At 36.3% G+C, this 21,052-nt stretch overlaps 1 protein-coding gene across 2 annotated transcripts in view; it reads left to right on the forward strand.

The window, feature by feature from the left end:
• Positions 1-21,052, forward strand: part of LOC145660679 (uncharacterized) — a 118,149-nt gene that overhangs the window by 32,569 nt on the left and 64,528 nt on the right. For both annotated transcript variants that reach the window (XM_081726015.1, XM_081726016.1), the window contains exons 4-5: positions 3,864-4,088; positions 12,085-12,293. In XM_081726015.1, coding sequence (XP_081582141.1) covers positions 3,864-4,088; positions 12,085-12,293 — 434 coding nt within the window. The remainder of the gene's footprint in view (positions 1-3,863; positions 4,089-12,084; positions 12,294-21,052) is intronic.

Genomic DNA, 21,052 nt, shown 5'->3' on the forward strand with positions numbered 1-21,052 from the left:
CAATGTTAACTTTAACATTGATTTAATCATCACGGCAACTTGGTTGCAGTGCCGTAATTATTTTGTTCTGTAACAAGAAAGTACAAGTTTTCTGGTTTATCGTCATGATTTACTCTTCAATTATGCTGATCAAAAATCATTCCTCTCAAGTATGTGCAAGCCATGGTGTGTGTGTTATATTTCACTTCTTTACGTGAAACTTTTGAAGAACGAAGAGTGATCTATGATCAGTGTAATTTTTGTGCGTAAACTGATAACTGAAAAGGTAAATTGATTGTAAGTCTATAGTATTCATTCTATATTGGGGCCGCGGTGGCTCAGTGGTACAGCGTTCACCTTTGGTGCATGGGTCCCTGGTTCGATCCCAGCTCACACCAAGTGAGCTTTGTGGTGGACAAACACCGTATGCATGGGTTTTCTCGGGGATTCTTCCGTTTCCTCCCACTTTCTTCATTCCACTATTTCATTCATTTCTCATCATCACCGTCTCCCTTAGCCTCGGTGCATAAATCGTGGAACATTAAACTAAATATTTCATTTTCTCATTCTATATTATTCACATTGTGAAAATTAGCTTCAGACTTCTATTAGGTTTTTGATTATTTCTGTGTTACTGTAAAGATAGAATATAAGCTAGTTGTAGATTTTCAGTTCTGATTTTTTAAAAAGAATATTTAAAAGTACTTTTGTTTCAGAAAAGTTTCCAGAAGTGCTCTTAAGTTGCATTTATTTTAATTTTGGATTAACTCCATTTGTCATTTAGTGCGAGCATAGAATTCCAGATATTGGGTAATGTCATGACAAACATGGATTAAAGAGAATAGGAGACTGATAAGGAGGTTTAGGCAAATTATTTAGAGCACAGGGGCGCACAATATATAAATACGGATCTGAGTATTCTGAAAATGAGAACAGAAAAATGGTATGATAACTTTAGGTAGCAAATAAAATGTAGATAGAAACTCAGAAATGATACATATTACATGCATTCTTGTATTAGTAAAATAATTTTATGGAAATAAAAATACTTTTTAAGTTATTTGAAGTAATACTAGCTGAAATGCCCGTTCTTCGCACGGGGAAAATAGATTTATGGAAAATATTTGAACTCCCTCCCCCCCCCTTTGGATAAGCACTTCAATGAAAGTTTAATAATAACAACCCATAAAATTTTCTATTGTAGGAATACATTTGAAATCTCCCTCCCCTATTCCCTTACGCGCCCTTTAATCAGAGTGTCATGATAAAAGTCCACTTTGAGGTTGGTACTATGTTCCAAAATTCTTTCAAACGGGTCAGTCATTTTCCTGTGATGCAGTCACAAAAATAGACAACATCGATTTAACCGCGTGACTACCACTACGAACGTAGTCGAGCCTGCATTCTTCCCTACCACTACGTACGGCCCATACGTATCTGATTGCAACGGCTGAAGAGGAAATATTCTTTTCATGGTAAAGGCCTCAAAAACGTATACGAATGATTCTGGTCGGGGAGGACCGAAGTCTACTTGCTGCTGTGACATCATTAGAGGCATGTGACCTTTGCAAACAATGAGCAAAAATGATCGTTATGCCATCTGTTGCGAAGAGTACGAACCCTTGCTATTTATGAGACGTGTGTTTTTGTTTTTGTGTACTTTGTATCACAAAAGCAGTAGAATATGGAGGAACAGGAGGGTTATAGTTCGTCAGATTATGTTCCGGAGGAAGAGGAGAATGACTGAATATTCGGGGTGCTCCAGCTGGGTTTCGAACCCAGGACCACGTGGAGATCAATCCAATGCTCTAACCACCAGACTGCAGGAGACTCAAATGTTAATTGGAATAATTTACAAACAATTATGGTACTAGCAACCAATGTGGTTGATGATTTGTTTGCACTGTTTGTTGCCTAATGCTCTCTGCTTAGCATGGTCGTGAAGTTCTGCACTCTATCTACAGAGCTAGGATTCAGGGAGTTCTGTAAGGCGAAGAAATATAGAAATTTTCCCTTTGTCCTGTTACATCGTAAATATTAAAAAATGCTAAAACAAATGTCCACTTATATTAATAAGGAGTTTATATATAGCTAGTTTCATCTTTCTAACTCGACGTGCTCCTGATATACTATATATTTGGCTAAAATTTTGAACCCGCTCTACCCCCTCCCCCTTTATGAAAAAATGAAATGAAATCTTTAAGTTTTATGGCCTACGGTTATGCCAGTTTGGCTAAAGGAGACGGTGACGACGAGAAATGAATGAAATGGTGGAATGAAGGAAGTGGGAGGAAACGGGAGAACCCCGAGAAACCTCCTCCACACGCTGTTTGTCCACCACGCTCACTTGGCGCGAGCTGGGATCGAACCAAGGATTCCATGCGCCAGAGATGAACCCTCTACAGCTGAGCTACCCCCCAGGATACACCCTTTCATCAAAGTATCATGATAAAAACTTGAAGTACGTACGAACTACGTTGCAAATCCAAAATTTCACTTCAAACTGTTAAACTGTTTCCCGTGATGCGATCATAAGCGACAGACAATATCGCTTTCAATGTGAAGAAAGAAATTATAGAAAATTTTCCCTTGAATGCCTTAAAGTGAGAATTTTCAGAAACGCTGGAACATTTTATTTTTATGGCACGTTATTTTTAATGGAGATTTTATATACCGAGTTTCATCTTTAATACTTAAGAGGCTGACATACTAAAAAAAAAAAAAAAAAAAAAAAAAGTGCGGCTAAGTTTAGCCCCAATTTCATCTCCCCATGAATTTGTCCATGATTGCAATTGATAGCTTCCGATGCGTAGAACACACCTATGAAGGAACCAGAGTAGTTAGATGCACCGTTCCTGAGACATCGCGTTCCAAAGGTGTGGGATGCCACGAAATGGCGCCAGCATCGAGGTTAAGATCGACGTGACACTTTAGTTTATAAAACTCAATCAGAAACATTCTCATCACCGGAAGCATTTTCAATGCGAAGAGAAACGTTGGACAATCGATGACCCGGTACAACAAACTCATGGTAGTGGCCGTAAGAGAAGTACCAAATAATAGTGGCCACGTGTGAACGACACCCTACTGTACGTGCGAGTCTGGAGCACGTAGAGTAACAGGCACTCTACCTGCCTTCGCCACTCTGCCTGTATTGCCACTCTACCTGCCTTCGCCTTGACTGTTAGCACATATATATGTAGTGCTCGCTTCGATTGCGATATCTCGACTTCAGTTTTGCCTTAACCAGAATGGGCTCCTTAACTTCGAAGTTGCTGAAATCAATCTGAACGCCAATTCCGACGCGCGCTAGTCTTATCGAGTTTAATGCGATACGGAGTTATGTCTGTAACTACTATAATGTGTTAGCTTCACACTTTATACAAATACCTTCGGGGCGTGAAAAGGCGATCTTGCAGCTGCGCCTAGATACTGGCTGGGGCTCCAGGCTAATGCTTTGTTGGCCGCACTTTTTACCATCTTAAAAATTTAGATTTTGGGGAAAATGTTATTCTGGCAACCTGTAATTTCTATGGATAGCAGCATTGAAAATTCTTCAGGTTCATATTTTCTGTTTTAGAATAACATTATCTATGACTGTTGTAAGTTGCATTTCATTATCTCATTTCACTTATGAAAAACAAACAAAAGAAAAATGGTAAATTTTGTATTATTTTTAGTATGTCAGACTCGTAACGGGTTCGTGAGATACTTAGTTTTTCGTACTGAGTTTGAGTGATTGATAACTAATCCAAAAATTCATTTCAAACGGTTCACTCATATTCCCGTGATTCGACCACTGTTATATATTAGATGGTAATATAAGTGTTAGTTTTAGAGAAAAAAAAATGTATTAAGGTTACGTTTTTAATCTTGTTTTTCAGGTTTGATAGTATTAGTTGTTTACCTTATAAACACTTTTTCGTTTTCCTTGGGCGGTTTTACGTTTTGGAGGCCAATACCTGAAAATCTATTAGTACCCTGTAATGAAATTACAATTGAAGACGTGTGGACAAAAACGTTTCCGAAACTTCTCTCAGAAAGTGCGTTCAGGTTAAATGATATTAATAAGGACGGCGTTCTCGATGTTATCTTTGGATACGGAACAGGTAAGTTTTTTTTTTTTTTTTTTTTTTTTTTGTATAGTTTTGATCAGTATTTTGTCTGTATGTGTGTGGTGTATGTGTTTTTATTTCTTTTCATTTACAAACTGTAATAAGAGATGTAGCAGTATAAACTAATTAGAATATTTTGTAAGTCGTATGAAAGATGTGAAATCCTGAGCTTATATTTGTTAATTTTTATTTACAGAAATTAATTTCCCTTTCGTGTGTTGTATGTTAAATATTCTCGATTACGTAGCATTATCTTGGCTGATAAGATCAAATTAAAAAGCTTAATAAATGGCCCAGAAAAGTATATAATGGCTTGTCAGTGGAAGAACGCGTATGATATTCATTCTTCCACATTTTATCTGCCTAGCTGCCTACAACATTTGAACTTCCGTTACTTTTTTCGTTAAAATATTATCACAGGGGGACATTGTTCTTCTTTTTCTTCATACATGTCAAGCAAATGTTTCTTCCAGCTCGAGTCAGCTCCGCCTCCCCCCTCCCCTTTCCCGACCAGTATCTCTGACCTTATGTGATCTTGCCCCAGGTGGTAAGACTAACACGTTCCGATTTCAGTGGGACATCATAATCAACACATGAAATTCAGTAAGATCATAATATGAAACTTCAAAAATATGTGTATTGAGGAAGTAAACACATTAAAAAGAAACTTTTCGCTGCTTTCCTTCACACTTTATTCAGGCTTAGGACTGATAATGTAGTAATTCTTTCTACATTAGCTGTTCAAAAAATGTGGAGCCCTTTTAGTCTCCTTGTCATATGACTTCATATGTACAGTATATACGAAAGCTGCGGATCAGTTGTCTCCTTGTCAAAATCTTTTACATAAATATATAAAATATGTAAAATTATTAGACAATTTCCATTGACATAATTTAATCTATGGCCACAGTCGAATTAGTGAGGGTAGAAATACTCAATAGCTCGAAGAAAGTCTGCAAAAAGTTCTTGGTTTGTACGAAATCTGCTTCGCCATACGTACTCACGTGTTCTACTGAGCTCGGAACATTTTAATCTTACTGCCTGAGGGGAGATCAGATAAGACTAGAGATGCTGCTCGAAAGAGGGGGACTCGAACTGGAAGAAACACTTGCTTGACATGTATGAAGAAAAAGAAGAACGATGTCCCCTGAGAACATATTTTACCCTTTTTTCTTCTTATGGCTCCAACACCAACCCCAAAATCTTGTCCTCAAACAGCTTGCAATCAGTGATTTTTTTTATGTTTTTAAATTTATTATTATTATTTTCTAGTAGAAAGGTGCCGGTAATCGCCATAAATATGTTAACGTAGCAACTTCCATATTTTCCATTATCGCCCGACATACCCTTGTTATCTCTAGTTCATTTCTTGCATTTGGCATCAAAAACAGTGTGTCTCGAAACGACAAATTGAGCCTTCACTATGATTAAATAGTGTGAGAGGTGGTTCTATTATCCTGATAAATAACAGTGCACGATTGTTCGTACAAGCAGAGATGATCTAGATCAGCCATGTGGCCCTCGGCCCACTGAGCTCTTTAATCCGGCCCGCCTGACTCGTTATTGAAGTGAATTTCTTACATAACTGAGGTAAAGTTTTTCTTGGATAACTGATGTGCGTCTTGAAAGTATCCTCCGCGTTGGAACATCCAGTGTAGAGTAATGATACCACCGAACATTGACAAACTGGTCGTGTTTCACTAAAATGGTAAATAAATAGATTTTTCCGCTTTTCTTTAGTAAGTAAATATTTTGGTCACTGTCTTTATGTTCCTGTGATATTAATATACGACGAGCTATTTTATAATTTGAATTGGCTATTCAATTCTTGTGAAAATATTGTACATTGTCTCGTACGGCCCTCGACGCTAGCAAGTCATATGTGATTGGCCCATTCCCTGTTCCAACTTGCACATGCCTGATCTAGATGTAGTTCCTAAAACGTTCATTTGAGAGAACCTTCGTCCACATTTTCTGGAAGGTTGAGTTGAGTTGATTTTGAGTTTAACGTCCCGTTCAGCAGCGAGGCTATATGAGACGTGGACCTACTGATTAACGTGGAATCCGAACCACATGAGCTCCCGCCGGGAATCGAACCCGGGTCTCCCACGCCAAAGGCGCGTACGCTAACCGCTTAGCCACGGAGGAGCTCACATTTTCTGGAAGGTTTTGCAATTTGGAGCAAAGAGGGAGGAGGAAATATTTCCGGAACTTTCCTGGAGGTATTAACGGAAACTGCAAACTGCTTGTTTTTCATTTAAGCAGAATTTCAGCAAGTACGAAATCAAGAATCAAAATCTAAACAAGTTAACAGATGCTGCAAGCTGTTGATCGTATTAACCTTTTAAATACATATAATGTACTGTTTCCCCAGACTTCAAAGTCGATTTAAGTTGAAAAGAACACTTCTTAAATATTTAAAGTACCAGAGAAATCTCAGTCTTGGGGAGGGGAGGGGACACTGTAGCTCAGTGGTAGAGCGCTTACCTCTGGTGCATGGGGTCCCGACCAAATAAGTTTATGGTGGACAACATCGTGTCTGTGGGTTTTCTCTGGATATTTCCGTTTCTTCCCACATTCTCATTCCACTAATTCTTCCATCATCATTTACTTGCCTTAATCATTCGTCTCTCTTAGTCTAAAAGTGTAACCGTGGGGCATTAACCTGCAAGATTTAATATTTTTTAACTTGGAAGAAAGATGCCGGTACAGCATACCGTTGCGTCCCGCCAGAAATAAAGCACTGCATATAACTATTCAGAGCCCTTAGTCTCTCTTCAAAAAAGCAACTGCTATTTTTTTTTTTTAATGCAGAACAACAGAGAAAAATAGAACGAACAGATGAGCACCACAAAGTTGTGACAATCGTTGTGAATCATAGGCGGCGCCACAGTGGGTGCAGTTGCACCCACATTAACTTCGATTTCCTACAATAATCCTTTCTGTTTTGTATATTTCTTGTTTCCTATGTTTGGATATATTTGAGTGTCTTCTTAAGTCTCTCGTAAGTTACTTGCTGTCATACCGTGTTTTTCTAGCTTTTTTTTTTTTTTTTTTTTTTTTTATAATAAAACTTTGGGGATTATTTTTGAGATCTTAAGGCTCAATAGTGCAGAGCGTTCTGGCAACAATGTTAGGTTGTGGTGTCTCATCCTAGCCTGCACCCACATTACCAAAACCCTGGCGCCGTTTATGTTGTGAATGACTTCTGGATTATTATAATACCTCTAAAACATTTTTTTTTCTGTCTTCCTAAAACGTGATGCTTTCTAGATGTGGTCGCATGTTTAAACTGTGCTGAGAGTATAACGCCTCGGTTAAAGAACGTATTAGTTCATACCCCTCTATTATAGCATGCGTCGTTCTTCGTAAGAACGATACTTCATAATAACATAAGCCAAGAATCAAAGTATCCAAAGTAAGTATGAAATAGTTACTCTTTTCTTTGAATAACATATGAAAAGTGAAAAAGACTAGAAATTTCTGTAACCGTAATCATAAGAATCTGTCTTCTCTATTTGTATTGTAGAGGTATGTAATGTCAACACTGAACAAATAACTGTCAAATAATGAACAAATAATTGCATTCATCGGTATCTAGTTGATAACTAGTTTTGTCAATAAACATTCAAATGAATCTGTAAATAGAATATGCGTTAGTTATCCGGTGTTTTGACCTCCTCCATCCGTTCAGTACAAAGACAAATTTCTGGTTTAGTTGTAATCATTTAATTCATGATAATGGCTTTCGTTTAAGAAGCAATACGAAACACAAAGAAATGCGAAAAGGGGCAAAGAAGAGCTTTAAGTAAGAGGAAATTGAATTTTCTTCATCCAAGAAACATGAAGCAAAGTAACACAGTTCATTACGTATTCTGCTTCTTTTAATTTCTTGCCGTGTGGACTTTGAGGTGGACAAATACCGTGCTCGTGGACTTTCTCGGGGTTCTCCCGTTTCCTCCCATTTTCTACATTCTACCATTTCACTCATCTCTCATCATCACCGTCTCCTTTAGCCTAACCGGCATAACCGTGGGACGTAAAACATTACATTATTCTATTAATTTCTTTATTCCCCATTATATTGTGATTCAATGAAAAAAAAAAAAGGAAATGTATAGTTGTTTGTTTAGAATTCAACGTCACAGGACTACATAATATATGGGCAGTGGCGGATCCAAGGGGAGGGCTATAGGGGCTATAGCCCCCCCCCCTTGACGCTCAGGTATACACTGGATAAAATGGGCTTCAATCCTGCTTTGCACTGGATAAAACGGCAAAATATGGTTTAGCCCCTCCCTTGATCATATCCTGGATCCGCCCCTGTATATCGGTATACAGTTTTACGGGAATTCGAATTACCTATATACAATGAGAGTCCAATTTGGCTCTTCTGGACCAAAAGGCGAAAACACTAAACGTCTAGTCCCAAGGGAACTCTTCGGAAATGTTATTTCTTGTATATTTTGTGAAAATTAAGTTAAAAATAATTATGTAAAATCAGGAACTTGAGCGTAGATTCGATGTTGCACCATTGTTACAGTTATGCCAATACACCGGTCTTAATTAACTAATTTTATGAGGCAATAAACCTGAAGAAATACACCGGTCTTAATTAACTAATTTTATGAGGCAATAAACCTGAAAAAATAGCGCCACAGAGACAAAAGTTAGCTTTTTTTTTTTTTTTTTTTTTTTTTTTTGCACATAAGTCCGATCAGTTTTGTTACTCACGTACCGAAAATCGTCCTTTATCTTCTTTATCTACTGAAAAGTTTTTTATTCTTTCTTTTTTCCTAAACATTTCTTAACTAGAAACACCATATACCCCGTTCGTAGTTTTAATTTGAACTAGGAGCCATATCAATCTTAGATGTTTTGAGCTTCTTATTCGGTACCATCCATACGTTGACTTGTCTATTTTTACATCTAATATTTTCCCTCAAATTTCAATTTTAATCAAAATTTAAATATTGTGCTGCAGGTACAGATGAGCAAACAATATTCTAATTTCTGTGCATTGTATGCTAGACGAAATTATATACTTAGAGAAAATATACTATGGTAGACAGTAAAAGGGATCGCGCAATAGAAGTTTCAGTTTCGTCCGATAGATGTCAATTATTGGAGGATGTTTGCTGCCATCTAATAGCGCGATGTGTAATTTCTATATTTGTTTCAGTAGTAGGAAAAAGGATGTGGATGACTACTGTTAAAGTGACCGTTATCCGTAACTTGATTAGCTAACTTGATTGAGATAATCGCTATAGCTGTCTATTGCAAAAACAGAATTCAAAATCTCGCTTTCGTTCAAAAGTTATCGTGTAGAGTAATGTACGGACATGTCACCGTTACCGGTTAGGGTTGGCTCCATTACCAAAGTTGGTCTAGGTAATCGATCTAGCTATCTAGTTCAAAAACAGAATTTTAAAATTCGCTTTAGTTCAGGAGTTACTGTGTTGATTAACGGATTGATTCCGTTAACGAATTCACCCATCTTTTTGATTAACGGATTACTCTGTTAACGAACTCTCCCGAGATAATTGCTCTAGCTATTTATTGCAAATGACAGAATTCAAAAATTCGTTTCAGTTCAAGTTACCGTGTTGATTAACGGATTGACTCCGTTAACGAATTCACCCATCTTTTTGATTAACGGATTACTCTGTTAACGAACTCGCCCGAGATAATTCCTCTAGCTATCTATTGCAAAAGACAATATTCAAAAATTCGCTACAATTTAAGAGTTATTGTATTGACTAACGGATTGACTCCGTTAACGAACTCTCCCGAGATAATTCCTCTAGCTATCTATTGCAAATGACAGAATTCAAAAATTCGTTTCAGTTCAAGATTTACCGTGTTGGTTAACGGATTGACTTCGTTAACGAATTCACTCGAAGTAATTGCTCTAATTATCTATTGCAAGAAACAGAATCCAGAAATTCACTTCAGTTCGAGTTATCGTGTTGACTAACGGATTGACTCCGTTAACGAACTCACCCGAGATAATTGATCTAGTTATGTATTGCAAAAAAAGATAATTCAAAAATTCGCTTCAGTTCAGAAGTAATCGAGTTGACTAACGCATTAACTCCGTTAACAGACATTACCATATTTTAAGTCCCACGTGCGTGATCTTAATAAATGATGGATTTGAATGCGTACCGGTAAGACCACTATGTTTGGTAATCGCACTCAAGGAAGACATGTTTAGATAACGAAAATATACTAATCTTTTTTGTAATCATGTCACTCATTTTAGATTCTCATTCCTGAAAAACCCTTACACTTCTAAGCTATAGGCCCAGTAATTGAACCTTGTTCACAAAGGTTAAATGTAGAAGTAAAAGAAATTAAACAATCAAGTAAATAGAAGGGAATAGACTTTGCGGAAAAAGCAGTAAACATACGCATTGTCTGTTGCTGCTTGTTACTTGTTAGTTGGCGGCATGGCACTCTGTGAAATGTCCGGATCAGGTGTGCATTCTTTGGAGTGTATATTCATTGTTCTTCCCAGGGCTCCTATCTTTGTTCTTCTTAAATAAAGCTCCAGAAGAGGGCTTGCATATAGAAGAATGTTACAGAGATCAGGATCTAAGTAAGTGACATGATTGTTAAAATTCCTAACAGCGTTAGCACATATTCTGAAGATATGTAACTGATTTAGTGATAATTGTACAGCTGAAACTTCAAATTATTATATTTATTTCTGCTTCATAAAAAATCTAAATGAAAGCAAAATGTCGGTCCCGGGTTCGATTCCTTGTGGGTACACTCAGTTGAAAAAGTATTAAAACGTTTTCAGGCCAGCCCATTTTGAGTGAGATTTTCCTGGGTTTTCTCATTCACACCAGGCAAATGCTAACACACTTGTCCCAGGCTGTTTCCTTCCTCCCCAATTCTCCGGGCAGTGTGATCGCCGAGCGACGTCATCCCTCATACATGACGGATTAACATGACTGTAGATGCCAAAAAGCCCAGAAATCTAATTCCTAATCCCGAAAACGAAATGTGCTATTCTCGAAGTACTCTGATCTCTACTTTCTCAGTTCCTTAACTGTCAGAATTCCTGGGCTTAATCTTGTTTTTTTTTCTATTTCTTTCTTTCTTTTATTCTCAATGCTTTATATTTTTGGTTTTCGAATGCTTGATGTATTATTTTATTTTACATTGTTTTTATATTTTTGTTTTCAGATGGTTTTACTTGTGCGTGTTCACTTCCTGCTTTGTTGCGCTTTCAGCTCATAATATAAGTAAGTTTTCGTCGTTCGTTGTTATCTTAGCACGAAAGCGATATACCTAAGTACATATTAGAGATGATTTTTTTTTTCCTTATATTTTGTAGTTAATAGTTTTGGAGTAGATGCACGAGTTTATCCATTTTTGTAGTGGTATAGTGAAGTTAGTTGATACAAATTAGCTTCTCGTTTCTGAGTTGATTCCGATAGTTAAATCATTTTGCTCAGAGCTATCTTTAATCATTAGTAGTTCAGATAAGTTAACTATATGTAGATTCATATAAATATGATTAGAACAAACGAATTCTGAAGCGGGCGTGAGAAACGAATTATTATGTAGTACAAAATTCTAAAACCATTATCACATAATACTAAGAAATTGCACTATAAAGTATTTTGTTAAAAGTTTCGTCAGATAGATAGTGCAAGAAGTAGGAAGAAACGAGAAAAAGAAAGGAAAAAAATAGTATCAAACGTTCAGGTGGGCTCCATATTGAAATGCAGCCACCTGATAGTGTTTCCAGACGAAACGTATTAAAAAATCAATGTAAAAAGATAAAAATTAATGGACAGGTTGTTTGGTGAGGCTTCTGGAAAGAGAAAGCTTAATAACAGGGGAGAGTAGAATCTTTGTTAGTTTCCACTGGGAATTTGTCTCTCAAAGATCAGAGTCAAAATGGAGAAAATGGAGCTTATATTACGGTGTCAGAATATACGTGAACTAATTCGTATTTTCATGAATTTTTTAGGAGCAGATGGATTAAACTTACCAGACTTCGTGTGTGAACTCTATTTTAATGGAAATAAGTCTTGCTTTGGTGGCCTTTTAGCTTTAGATGGCAAATCTGGTGAAGTCATTTGGCAACATCCTACACCACATGAAGTGTATGCAGTAAATTGTGGAGCAGATTTAACTCAGGATGGGACCAATGATTGTTTAGTAATGGGTCGAGGAGGAGTAAGTATTTTTCTATTTTTTTTTTTATTTAAGTTTGGTATCAATCTCCTTAGTTATAACATATAACATCATCATCATAGGTATTCTTCCATTATTGGCAGGTCACTTGCTGCAACTGAGAATCTTCCATGCTCCATGGTCTTCCGCTAACCTCTTCGTCTTCATGTACGATTTATCTGTTTTGATACCGTCCATTAATTGTAGTCTCCTTCGCCGCTCCCTCTCTTTCCTCCCACCATATCCTCTAGCACGTCCCTCATGATACAAAATTCCTTCTTAGCCAATGTCCCAACCAATTTCTCTTCCTCCACGTAATAATAATTGTTCTTTTCTCCCCCTACCATTTCTAACACCCTCTCATTCGTTTTCTGCTCAACCCAACTAATTCTCTCCATTTTTCTTCACACCCACATTTCGAAAGCTTCCAGTCTCTTTTCTTCATTTTTGCAATATTTCTTTGTTTCTGACCCATACAGTTCAATACTTCACACGAAGCATTTTATGAATCTTTTTTCCCAACTCTTTATTCAAGGGCCCACAAAATAGTTTTTTTTTTTTTTCTTGTAAAAGCTTCTTTGGCTATTCCTATCCTTGCTTGCAAGTGGTTGGCCATGGTAGAATATTAACATCATCTGTTGCACAACCAACCCAGAGCTAGCTTAGGAATACTTACGCATTTGTGGGAAATATCAGAACTATCTCAAGCGTGGACAACAGTTCTTCCTAATACCACAGTTATATCGGTGTTAGGCTCTAAATGGCGTTTTGTTCACGTGTGGAAGTTGCACAGTTCTTTAGAATAAATATTCTGTACGTGAAGAGCCCATATATACATGTTTTCGAAAGGAGGAATGCTGCGTTTCGCCCAATGACAATGAACTTCATCACGTGGTGAAAGAGAATACAGTTATTATAGATTGACGGAGAAAACAGTGTGCTGTAACGAAAAAGTACGGTAGAATGCGAATTTAAGTTTAAATAGTCTCAGAAGTTCTTTAGGTACCTATTTTATATTGAAGATGGTATTATACTATAACACCTTACCTCACTAGACTCGCTGCTTTTCCTATACACTTGTTTATATATATATATATATATATATATATATATATATATATATATATATATATATATATAATATATATATATATATATATATATATATATATATATATATATATATATATATTTCATTCTGCATTATTTCATTATTATTATTATTATTCATAATTTAATAGTGTTTGTTAATATCTTCACTAATTAATATTTGATCTTCTTTGTGTTCCTTCGCTGCCCTGAATCCTGACCGACCCACCTGTCTCATTAGTTTTTACTTTTCGCTAGAAGCTGTCCTTACTTTAATCCTGCTGCACTTTCATGTTTCTCTGTAATGTAAGATGATGAAGCTTTCAATGGAAGAGCTTATAATCTACCGTTTAAATATTACAAGCTATACTATGCGAAGTATGCATAGTTTTATAGAACAGCTATTTACGTACGTTCGTCTGTCTGTCTGCAGGCATCAGGGTAGAAATGATAAGAGGTATTGAAAAATAATTTTCTGATACGAGCTTAGCGTTCCAAGAATATTCTCATCTTCGCTCTTATTCACCTGTTGTAACCAAGAGTAGCGGGAATCTATCATTTCTGGGTTCAATATCCGTTACTATATTCATCATCAATATTCATCAAATTTTCCCATACCAGTTGATACCAGACTTAATACGTTATTTCTCTGCACGAAATTTCAGGCCTAAACCAGTCGCCAGACCACAGAGTTTGCTGACCATTTTTAAGAGGACAAAGTAAAGGCCAAACCGGTAATTTCGTGCCCTGAGTTATTTTATAATACTTCTGAAAACGTAGTTCGATATCTGGCAAACAATATAATATAACCTGAGATATTTGTTTTTGAGGTGTTGACATTAAATTGTATTCTTATGTATTTGTAACACAAAGAAAAACTTTTGCCAGAACGTAAACAAGAATTACCAATACTATTGAAATAAACAATTCAATTTGCGGGGAAAGCTTTGCCAAAGATTGTGTTTTTCTGTTTTATTCCAACATTGTTCTATTTTACTACACAAACAAAATAATTTATATATTTCGTATGTACTGCATGTGTGAACATCCTCAATCAAACTACCCCCTGTGGTAGACTACTTTCTCAGTTAAATGCACCAAATGACTCGTCAGTTCGGGCTTGAGTATTAAACCAACAGAAGCAGCTTACCAATTAGTTGGGCAGCTACCCGGCAAGCAGGGTATTGGAGATCCCACCACTCGACAGATTAAAGCTATTCCATCATTTTATACCACTTCATCGTTTTAAAGACTTTAATAAACATATCCATATGCATTAGTTCAATATAGGGTTGATAGAGTAATCTATATTACGGAATTATTTCAACTTTTTTTTTTTTTTTTTTTAATATGTAGCTCAATGTTTCTTAACTTCTGTAAATCATCATGCGTATTCTTAATAACTGGGTTGCTTCTTGGCAGCTTTGGTATTAGCTTCAGACATACAAAAATTTTATGTTGAAGTGGAAGACTCCTATGAAACATGTTCTGCTTCTCGTATTTAAAGATGTGGATAACACCATTCAAGGACTTTTCTATCTTTAAATGGATGCTGCTACGTGCCACACTAGCGTGAATTAAAGTGCAAGAGACAGTTAAGTTTCAAAAAAGACTCAATCAATTGACGATTCAATATTGTTCGATATCAGTTCTCATACTTAAAACAACAAATAGAAGCAATACTTGTGAAGAAGAGAGACATTGGGCGTAGTAAATCATGTCAAAAGAAGTGGACTTTTTTGGACAGTGCTTGGAATTACTAAGACTGTGAATTTATCTTAAGTGTTCGTGGGTATAATTTTAACCTGCTAACCTGGAAAAGGTATTCTCTTTCATAAATGTGCAGTGGACAGAGGAAAGAAATCATCTGCATCTGTCAACAATTAAAGGAGTAATTGTGTGTACTCAACTATCGAATGAGCTACGTAGAATTCTTTGATTATGTAAGTCAGCTGCGAGATTTTCTTTGCAGGGCTTTAAATCAGATAAATAGCAGAAATGAGAATAAAAACTTGAATGTGAGTAGGTTATTGATTTGATTATAGATGGTGTAATATTCTTTCTTTAAATATGATTCTTGAAAATAAAACTCATATATATATATATATATATATATATATATATATATATATATATATATATACAAGGTGTTCAAAACAACACCGACAATGTTTGGGAGGTGATTTCTGACACCAAGATAAGACAAAAGTATAGACCAACCTGGGTGCACAAGCTTCCTTTCGGAGTTATAGGCTGCCGAAAACATGAAAAAATGAACTTTAAATGTCTATAGCTCCAAAACTATGGGACTTACAGTAGTCGGGTCAAGACTTTACTTAGGAACTAATATGTGTGCTAGCCAAAAATACATGTTTCAGAATCCTAAGGTATTCACGCAACAATTTTTGCATAGGGAGTTTGGCTACGGGCATATAATTTGAAGTACTCGCTAACTATCTCTATAAAAATTGTTGCGGAAGTTCCGCAGGATTCTGAAACTTGGATATTTGGATAGGACACATACTAGTTTCTAAGTGTAGTTTTGACCGGACTACGGTAGGTCCCATAGTTTTGGAGCTAGTATGGGACCCATATATATAATTTTAGCTACTCTGAACGTATTGTTTTAAACTTCCCTTCTGCTACATCTGACGTTTCGTATAAAACATACTTGAAAGAGGTGCCGATTCATTGTTTTAAATTTCCGCTTTTTATTATTATTATTTTCAAGAAGGACTTAGAGTGGCAAAATCCATTATTAACTTCAAAATTTTTGTTTTGCAAATCATACAAACTGTGCCTGTATAGACATTCCGACCTACCGGAAAAGAGTTCAAAAAGTTTGCGAACATTTCCGTAGCAAGGGGAGGGGCAATTAGAACATTTTAATAATAAAACCATAATTTTTGCCAGCAGAAATTTACATGAATGGAAAAATATTGTGTAATAGTAAAACCAGTGTTCTTGCGAGGGGGTATTTTAAGCTCAATGCTCAGTATATTACTTTCGAAAATTAACCTAGGAGTCCGAAAGCTCTCTTACATCTTTCATACATTTGATGTGAGGATTTGCTTCATTATTCGAACAATTCATTGCTAGTATTGTAAGAGTAATATGGAGGGTTACCTGGGTGTCTATCGCATTTAGATCCGTAGTCTTACACGTAAGTTTCATTTGAAATCCCACTTCAACAATTACAGAACTGAGATATCTTTAATATACTTTCCCATGTGTGAATAAATATTTCTAAAAGATGCTGTGCACACATTCAATAATTTTGGATTTATACTTTTTCCTTTATCTGATAAAATTTTCAATAATTTTCAGGCTTAAATTCCGTAATAACATATTCTAGCACAAGAAGTGGGTGTCTTGTTTAATTTGGTAGTGATTTTTTTTCTGACAAACTTTTGGAGCCCGCGTAAATCTTTTAAGATTTACTTTTTATTTATCGTTCTGAATTTAGTGTAAATGTATTTTTTTTCCTTGTTAAATGCTAAATTTGTATTTCTTTTAGGATAGTGTTTCGTACTCAGGTGATGACGTAACAAAGAAAAACTGGAATGGGAGGGTGTGTCGTAATTGCGCAGTATTTAGGACGTGTTAAATACAACAAATCAGAATTTGGAATAAGGGACACCAGGCAACTCTTCTTATGTTACCTTTTCACATTCTTTATACATGGTTAGCGAGGCTTCATTTGTGTTAACTGTGTATAGAATGAACTGGAGAATTGTTAGTAATAAATTGGAAAAACGGGTAATTAATTGGTTCTGACCAAATGAGTAGAAACCTTGACCTTATATATACCCTGAGGATGGTGTCCATGTTTTTCGTTTACAAAATCTGGCAACTCTATCTTAATATAATTCCGGGGTCTGTGCCGTAGTGTAATACAGCTCTCGTGGAGGCGAGATTATGTGGTGAGGAACGGCTTATACTGTAAGATTTGATCTTTCATGATGGCCTATGCACCCGCCAACTACCCGGATTCAAGCCTCAGTCGTGATTCGGAACTCACGTTAATAGTAGTCTTTCATAACGTTGATGTTGCTTAAGGGTGCAAGATGGAAAAAAAAAAGAAAGAAAAAGAAAAATACCCTTAGGATGATACTGTTTCTCCTAAGACAATGTCCCCAAACAATTTTTTCCTTTGTAATTATGTTCAATATTTTTCTTTTTACGTTTATTATTTTTTTGCACTTTCTATTCGGTTTTCTGTTTGACCTACTCTACTTTCTCCATTCTTCTTTGCACTCACATTTTAAAAGCCTTTTGTCTTTTTTCTGTAGTGTCCTTGAAGAATTCAGTGATTCGAACGACACACTGGAGAGTCTTTTTCGTAAAATATTTTTATTTCTTGGAAGGGCATGGTGGCTCAGTGTTAGCGCGCTCACCTGTGTTGCGAGGGTTCCTTGGTTGATCCCAGGTTATCTGAGTTTTGGTGGATAACGTCATGTTCGTGGATTTCCTTGGGGTTCTCCCGATGACTCCCACATTCCCATTCCACGAATTCTTTCATAATCACGCACTTTCACTAATAATTCGTCTTCTGTATCTTAATGGACATATAAGTGTGGGGACGTTAACATTTTATTTCTTTTCTCAAAGGAGTTCCCTCGTGGCTAAGCGGTTAGTGTACACGCCTTTGGCGTGGAAGATCCGGGGTTCGATCCCTGGCGGCGCTCATGTTCGGATCCTACGTTAAGCTGTAGGTTCACGTCTCATATGGCCTCGCTGCTGAAAGGGACGCTAAACTAAAAATCAGATCAATCTTTTCTCAAAGATCAACAGAATATGCATTTCTTCTTGTCTTTCTAAAGGGCTTCTTATCCTCGGCATCGTATCCTCTTTTTATGTGATGTTCGCACTTCTACATTCCTTCTTCCTAAAGGCTTCTGGAAATTAGGAATTATATGTCTGAGCTTTTGGTAACTATGGCCATGTCAGCCCGTCAGGTATGAGGGATGGCGTCAATCGGCGATCACACTATCCAATTAGGGAAGGAAGAAACCGCCCTGGGACCTATATGTAAAGTACCCTCCTGGTATTTGCCTGGTGTGAATGAGGAAAACCCAGGAAAACTTCACTTGGGATGGCTCACCTCAAAACGATTTTACTCTTTCTCGACCCAGTGTCCCCACCGGGAATCGAACCCGGGACCGCTCACACTAAAGACGAGAACATTAGTGACTACGCTACTCGGGGCTACCTGTAAGGCTTCTTTCGGCATTCTTATCCTTGTTTTATATCATGTTCGGACTTGTGTTTACTAATAATATTATCTAGAAACAGTAAACAAGGCACCTGTTGTACTTTCTCCCTTTTTACTTCTGTATTTAATACAGACAATTTCGGTTTAATCACAATTATCTTTCTAACGTAGGGGCCGCGGTGGCTCAGTGGTAGAGCATTCACCTCTGGTGCTTGGGGTCCCGGGTTCGATCCCAGCCCCCGCCAAGTGAACTTTGTGGTGGACAAACACCGTGTGCGTGGGTTTTCTCGGGGTACTCCCGTTTCCTCCCACTTTCTTCATTCCACTATTTCATTCATTACTCATCATCACCATCTCCTTTAGCCTAACCGGCATAACCGTGGGATGTAAAACTGAAAGATTTCATTTCATTTTTTCATCTTTCTAACATTTATTTTCATCATCTATGTTTTGCAGGTTTTTTTTCATGTAAACTTCCTATTCAGATTTCGCAGTAAGGTACAAACTGTATGCACCTAAGTCTTCTATTGATATAGCACCTTCCCTATGTACACGATTATTTTTTCTTTGTAGATTACACTATAAATACCGCTGGTGACGAGCGTTACTTATCACTTCTGAACCTACTTTCAATCTCTTATCTCATTTATTGCTACAGGAGCTCCTAAATGTGTTTTCCCAAAGTTCACATCTAATTAAATATCTTTCTCATACTTGAATAAGGGGTTTACTGAATTTCGTAAAACCTTTAGTCTTGCTCAAGATACAACTGACGTGCTCCAATAAGAAATATTTCTTAAGACGCCCTAAATGAATTCTCATAAGGTTAATACCTAGCTAAATCGCCTTTTCGTACTCGAAAACAGGTTTTCACTAAATTTCATGCACGTTTTTTTAATTAATTTTAAAGTTATAATTACGATAATATCAGAAATTCTCCTAAATAAGTTCTTAAAAGGTTAAGACAGCCAAATCACCTCGTATTCAAAATATCGAGTTAACAGACATCATAGAAACTATTAGATCCGTTTCCAAGTTTAAAGTTTACTACGAAGCATTTACTCAACTAGGAATTGATCGATTTAAATAGTAGATTTCATCCTTTAAAGTTGCACACATTACAATACTAGCGGTTAACACTTGAGGTTAATGCAGATGTGGATGCATTACTTTTTATTATTTTATCTTCAGTAACGCATACGTCTGTTGTTTTAAAGTCACTGTCATCTCACCTAATTTGATTTCGGTTTTAGATTTGCCAAAACTATAAATGTTCTATGAATATTACAATGTAACAGTAATCTTATAACAGCAACAATAACTAAATTAACATTGTTTAAAGCATTACATTTATGTCTATAGCAGCGCAAGTACAATGCTTTTTACTCTGAATGAAAACAAATACGAAATAATATAAATTGATTTACTTTTCGTGTGATGGTATTTTAAATAATATTCGTGTTAGAATAAAACATTTTTTGTCATTCTACAGAATTGAAGATGTATAACAACTTTCTTTATGTGCAGCTGCAATATTTGGTTTAGGTTTTTAGGTTATGTGACAAAACAAAAGGTAATGGTTTATATAATGTTATTGGATACTAGCTTTAAGACTATAATGGCTATATAGAACGGTGACTAAATCACAATGTCTAATCTTATCTACACTCAATGGTCTAGATCAGGGGGTGGAGGAAACCTATGACCTACAGAGTCATAAAGTGTGGCCTTCTGAGACTGTTGTGCAAAATGCTAAATTATATAAGAGTTGTGAAATATAATTCTGAAAAAGTAAATGAATGATAAATTTTCTTAGTTTATCTTTTTAATATGTTATATTCATGTGAATTATTAATATAACAATGTAACTAACAATTGTAAAATAACTTTAAAAAAATTCCCCTCCCCCTAAGAAACTTCGGACCCGTTCCAACAAAAATTTCTGAGTGCGCTCCTGCTCTGTGTTAATCAATGTTGGAACCAGAAATGGTAGATTTCAGCAATTTCCGGTTCCAGTTGAGATATTACACCCGAGATAACTTTTCTTGTCATTTCTTACCGTTTTAGTTCTGTCTATGGCGATGAATATTGAAGCCAGAAGAAATGATAGATACCAACCACTCCCAGTTGCAACAGATAAATAATAGAGGAGATGGGAACTATTAGTGGAACGCTCAGCTCGTATCAAAAAAACTATTTTTCGATACCTCTTATCGTTTCTGCCCTGATACCTGTAGACAAACAGACGAACGTACACACATAACTGTTCTATAAAACTTATAGCATGGTTTGTAACATTTAAAAGGTAGATTATAAGCCCTTTCCAATACAATAGTCTGATCTACTACTTCTGGTTTCAATATTGAATCTCCCATAGTTTGATCTACTACTTGTGGTTTCAATATTGAATCTCCCATAGTTTGTTCTACTACTTGCGGTTTCAATATTGAATTCCTCA

The sequence above is a fragment of the Thermobia domestica genome, chromosome 9, assembly GCF_964235325.1.
Source record: "Thermobia domestica chromosome 9, izTheDome1.hap1.1, whole genome shotgun sequence".
Classification (NCBI taxonomy): Eukaryota; Metazoa; Arthropoda; class Insecta; order Zygentoma; family Lepismatidae; genus Thermobia; species Thermobia domestica.